Genomic DNA, 5,731 nt, shown 5'->3' with positions numbered 1-5,731 from the left:
AAAAAAAAAACGGCTTTCCCCTTTATACTTAAAAAGCCTATCTGCTACACGCCAGCTTCTTATGAATATTTCTCAGATTTCCAGGCCAGATGTAATGTGGGTTTCCTAATTCCCCAAGCAGCTCCAGTTTGTCAATAAGCTCCCCTGAGGTCTGTGCACGCCCCACCTCTCCTGCGTGACGCGCAGGACTTGAGTGTATAAAACTCATTTGCGCCTTTATGCATCAGAGCCAAAAGAAGTGAGCACTAACATCCTAATAGGACAGAGGGAGGCGATCAGAGGGAACTGGGAAGTATTGAACGGATCTCACTCTTTTTAGTGATTAAACTTGAAGAGATTTTAGCTTAGTTATAGACTGAAACCTTCCGAGGACTCCTGCTGTTTGGGTATTATTCCGCGCGACACATGCGAACTTCCATTTAAACAGAAACCTGATTTTTACGAACACAATGGCAAATTTACATCTGAGATGCCTTTTGGCCCTGGTTTTAGTGCACGTGGTGAGTTGGTTTATATTGCTTTAACTTGTTAACGCCCTTCCGATGTATTTACGCACCTTTTTCATGATGCTTCTTTACGCGGCTGCAGGTTTGGTCCTCTGGTGTTTTCGAGTTGAAGATCCACTCTTTCCACACGGCGCAGCGCATTTGCAGAAGACACAGAGACTGTCACATCTTCTTCAGAATCTGCCTCAAGCACCCGGAGGATGTGATCTCAGCGGAGCCACCTTGCACATTTGGCACCGGCCACACGAACGTCATCCGCGCGGACCACACGTCTATCTCCAGCAGCGCTCCTATCAGGGTTCCTTTCCACTTCAAATGGCCGGTAAGTCCAACCATCACGCCTATCTATTTCGTCCTTTCTACCCAGGCATAAACTATCCAAGAACCGCAATACTCTTCTGAAAACACTTAAATTAACAGATAGCAACAGTTCTCAGATTTTACACATTATTACATTTTATTGAATATTTGGCTAACAGCATGAGATCCTAGATGGCCGCTGGTAGGTCATGGTGCCTGACCAAACCCTGATAGACCTGTTGGTGGGTATATTTAATGTAGATATAATATTTCATTACCAACATCTGAGCAGAAAATTGCTTTTAATTTCTTGCTGCCAAAGAGCTGTAAAACCTTCCTCTGGTAGGATGACTTGATACATCCTGCCTGATTCAACTGGTCGCCATAGGAGCAGGTGCATCAAATATCATACTGCTCTGAATGATAATGTGCAACCCCATCATTAGCGGAATATAAATGAAAGGTCTCTTCATGTGTTTCAGGGAACGTTTTCATTGATAATTGAAGCCTGGAATGCAGAATCTCCCACAGAGTACACTGGTAGGTTGTTCCCAAAAAACACAAGAAATAAATTAAGGTTTGAGTTTTTGGTCTTTACTTCTATACAGCATAACCACTTTCTTCTCTCCTTCTTAGATAACCAGAACAACCTTGTGAGCCGTTTGGCAACCAGGAGGAGGCTTGCCATCGGAGAGGACTGGTCCCAGGACGTCCACTTCGGCGAGCAGAGTGAGCTGCGCTACTCCTACCACGTCTACTGCGACGAGTACTACTTTGGGGACGGCTGTGCAGACTACTGCAGGCCTAGGGACGACACGCTGGGCCACTACACCTGCGATGAGGAGGGCAACCGCATCTGCCTGGAGGGATGGAAAGGGAACTACTGCTCTGAGCGTGAGTGGAGTTCACAAATGAAGCCATAACAAGATTTTGTGAGGCCCTAAGCAATTTTAGGGGACCAAATTTTTTTCCATGGGATTTACTAAAGAACAGCTCTAGATATAAATGAACCCAAGCTTGTGAAGCAGACTCCAAAGGGACAGAGAAATTGTCGAATTATTGTAATCAAACTATAATAATTTGCATCTACACTTTTAAAACTAAAACATCTTCTCTTCTAAACACTAAACCCTGTTACATTTTGTAGAACTTGAAACTGTACTTTTGAAGCTCATTTGAAAGTTCAGCCTTTATTTTACCTATTCTACCCAAAAGCTCTGTGATCCATGTTTTGTGTGATAAAGCTGCTGCATGTGTTTCTCTACTGGCCCCTGGCAGCAACTCAGGACATAACTTGGGCTGGCTCTGACCCCGGGAGGAACATGGTAGATGTTCAGTTATATTTTTACTCCCCAAAAAGTCCATATGAGCCAACAGCCTTTATGACTCTCTCTCAAAATGACTTTAAACCTGCTTACAGTTCTCATGTTGTCCAAAAATATTGAAAACCGGAAAAACCTACTTTCTGTGTCAAAATTTGTTGATGTTCTTGAAGAAAGAGCTACTGCTGAAAAACTGGCCAGAGCTTTTAGAGCTGTAAGGTTTTATCTGAGTGATGTGTTTTTTCTTTTCCATTCATTGGACATCTGTGATGTCCCATCTGCCTTTTGTTCTCTTACTATAAGAGAAAGTGTTGTGGGCCCTTTAATGCACACTTTTCAGGGTGTTCTGAGTAGGAATGTGTGTGTGTGGGGCTGTGAGTGTGTGTGGGGTGTGTTTATGTGATACAGTGTGTGTGATGGAAATGAAAGAAAGCCTCATTCTTGGGCTGTGTGCCTGCCAGCTGCTTGGATTAATACTTAACCAACAGCGACGTCTGAGACGAGGCTGGGCTCAGACACGGGTGGGGGGACTGTGTGTTTGAGAAGGTGTGTCCATTGTAATCACTACTCCTCCCCTCCCTTTCTTTTCTAGCCATCTGCTCGGCGGACTGCAGTGAGAAGCATGGCTACTGCGAGGCCCCAGGGGGCTGTACATGCCGCATGGGCTGGCAGGGCCCCTCCTGCAATGAATGTGTGCAATACCCAGGTTGTCTCCATGGGACATGCAGCCAGCCATGGCAGTGTAACTGTCAGGAAGGCTGGGGAGGGCTCTTTTGCGACCAGGACCTCAATTACTGCACCAACCACAAGCCATGTGCAAATGGGGCAACCTGCACCAACACAGGTCAAGGCAGCTACACCTGCACATGTAGGCCCGGCTTCGGAGGAACCAACTGTGAGCTGGAGACCAACGAGTGTGACAGCAACCCCTGCAAGAATGGAGGCAGCTGCAATGTAAGTATTGACCCTAATCCAACTAAGTTTGGGTAGGTCTACCGGTTGACTTTGTCCAGCGGATATCTATTAATCTTTTACTGGATTGACTACAAAATATATCAAGTAAGTAAGGTTTTATATCTGTGATCTGTCTCCAGGACCTGGAGAACGACTACTCCTGCACCTGCCCACAGGGATTCTATGGAAAGAACTGTGAGATCATTGCCATGACCTGTGCAGATGGTCCCTGTTTTAATGGCGGAACCTGCATGGAGACGATGACTGGGGGCTACACGTGCCGCTGCCCTCCCAGTTACACCGGCTCCAACTGTGAAAAGAAGCTGGATCGCTGCAGCAACAGGCCCTGTTTGAATGGTGAGTTCTGACAGAAGTCTTATCTCTGGTGACATCTTGTGGCTGAAGTTTAAACAAACAAGCTCTGTTCTATTAGGATTTATCAAGTCAAGAGTTTGAAGACTGCACCATTTCCTGAACTTTGAATTTCTTCCGTTTTCAGGTGGTGACTGCCTGGACCTTGGCCAGAGTATCCTGTGCCGTTGCCAGCTTGGTTTCACAGGGGCCAATTGCCAGATCAACATCGATGACTGTGCCTTGAATCCCTGCCAAAATGCTGGAACATGCCAGGATGGTGTGAATGACTACACTTGTTCCTGTACCTTGGGATTCACTGGGAAGAACTGCAGCGTGCGTTCAGATGCCTGCGGGGCCCGTCCCTGCCAAAACGGTGGCACCTGCTTCACCCACTTTACAGGGCCCGTCTGTCAGTGTCCTAAGGGCTTCATGGGTCCGAGCTGTGAGTTCACACTTCAACCTAGTTTCAAGCCAGCTTTGCGGCAGACCTCCCAGGCCTCCTCGACTACCACCGTCACCATATCCTGCCTCCTAGCAGTCCTGGTGCTGGTTCTAGTTGCGAGCATCCTTTTCCTGCGGCGAAGAAGAAGGAGGATGGAGGGAAGGAAGCATCTGAGAGACATTGCAGTTTACAATGACTTGGAGACGGTCAACAACCTGGGAGGCAGTGAGAGGGATGCTTTCCTCAGTCCAAATGGCCTCTTCAAGATCAGCAACAGCACTGCTCGCCTCAGCCTCTGCCCCGATGGCCGACCGGGATACAGGCACAACCCAGTGGAGAGCAGCCTAGCCAGAGTGGAGCATCAGGACTTCGTATGGAGGGACGAGGCCATGCTTAGCTCTACAGCAGGACTGAGATGAAGCAGAACAAAACACACATTTTGATACAGGAAAAAAAAAAAAACATTTTAGCACTTGTTGCCTTTATCTTTGTCAAAAGAAGAGCAAAGCAGTAACAGATAGAGATGTCAGTGTAAACATTTCAGGTCTGACATGAAGGACATGAAGTTATAAGGATATTTGAAAACGTTTATGGGCCTGTGCTCTTCAATGTTAAGACCCAAAGAGACAAATAATGTGACCTTTTGATGATAGGACCTACAACACAAACCAAATGCAGGATGAAGAATTATATTTTCAGTACATTCACTTTCTTTTGTATAAATTTTTTTTTTTTTTGCATTTCAATCTTCCTTTGACAATTTTTTCCTTGTTGTGTGAACCATCATTTTTTATTCTTTATATTATTTATTTATTTGGAAGCTTCACCTTGATTATCACAGATGTAGAGATATATTTATATGATGCTAAGCGCAGACTGTGACATTTGATGTTGTATCTGGATATATGAAATATCCCAAAGATAAAAGTGCAGATATAAGGAGCCATTTCTTCTGATGATATCTACAGTATGATGTTTTAGTGGTGGTTTTACACTCATGTGCCATTTTATGTTCATGCCAAAGTTTGTGTTCTTTTACATGTTTTCATTCATGTTATTTAAGTTAATCTTTTGTGTGTTTGGGAATAAAACGTGTGATGAAGCTTTCCTGTCCTTGGCTACCTGCACCATGAGATTACAGGGGTTATAATCTGATGAGTAAACAGAGTCTAGGTAAAATTTTGGAAATTAAATATTTGTTCTAATGGTTTATTCATCCAGCTGGTATTTTCTTCATAGAATCCTCCTTTAAAAATCTGAAAACTCTCCTCTGACCGACGGTGATGTCATAGTTTTCTTCTTTTTATTTTTAGAGGTGATCTAGAGCTTTCAGAGTTTTGCACACATGATCTAAAGGTTCTGCCTGATACGACTTGTCGGGATTTGTGTTTGGTTATCTTCAGTGTCAGCTTCTGAAGCCAGATTTTGTTCCGAGTTTAATTTAGGTTTGTCTAGGAGTGTCTGTATTTACAACAAATACATGTGTGCAGGGGGTAAAAATGGATGAAATAGGCTAAGCTAGTTAGTATCTCTCCAGGAAAGTTTTGAAAATAATTACAAAAACTCCAAGACTCAGTGTGGAAAAAAAGCAGAAAAAAGTATGTTTTCAAGATGATTAAGAGTGGAACCGCGCTAAGAATACCAAATTAATTTTGAGGTCCACTGAGGTAGGAGCTAAAATTGCTTGTTGTGTTTCGATGTGGCTGCAGAGTTGATTGATCCGTCACTAAGCATCATCAAAACTGATGGTGCTTTTTTTTTTTTTTTTTAACAGCATACAACATGAATATTCACCTTTAATATATGAAAACATTGAACTGTTTACTTTTGACATTTGAATTGAGAAAGCTTCC

General features: G+C 43.9%; 1 protein-coding gene across 1 annotated transcript; it reads left to right on the top strand.

The window, feature by feature from the left end:
* The first annotated feature begins 229 nt into the window (after positions 1–229).
* Positions 230–4,980, top strand: LOC107092286 (delta-like protein B). Its single transcript, XM_015386663.1, has 7 exons — positions 230–500; positions 589–828; positions 1,289–1,346; positions 1,443–1,700; positions 2,721–3,082; positions 3,223–3,439; positions 3,582–4,980. Exons 1-7 carry the CDS (start codon positions 450–452, stop codon positions 4,295–4,297), a joined length of 1,902 nt encoding a protein of 633 aa, XP_015242149.1. The 5' UTR covers positions 230–449; the 3' UTR covers positions 4,298–4,980.
* Positions 4,981–5,731: the final 751 nt, after the last annotated feature.

The sequence above is a fragment of the Cyprinodon variegatus genome, unplaced genomic scaffold, assembly GCF_000732505.1.
Source record: "Cyprinodon variegatus isolate N-32 unplaced genomic scaffold, C_variegatus-1.0 Scaffold373, whole genome shotgun sequence".
Lineage (NCBI taxonomy): Eukaryota > Metazoa > Chordata > Actinopteri > Cyprinodontiformes > Cyprinodontidae > Cyprinodon > Cyprinodon variegatus.
This window is presented reverse-complemented; position numbering and strand designations above follow the sequence as displayed.

Coding starts and splice junctions, on each gene's coding strand:
- LOC107092286 (XM_015386663.1), top strand. CDS start 450: ATGGCAAATTTACATCTGAGATGCCTTTTGGCCCTGGTTTTAGTGCAC. Junction 1,347..1,442: donor ATCTCCCACAGAGTACACTG/GTAGGTTGTTCC, acceptor TCTCCTTCTTAG/ATAACCAGAACAACCTTGTG. Junction 3,083..3,222: donor AGAATGGAGGCAGCTGCAAT/GTAAGTATTGAC, acceptor ATCTGTCTCCAG/GACCTGGAGAACGACTACTC.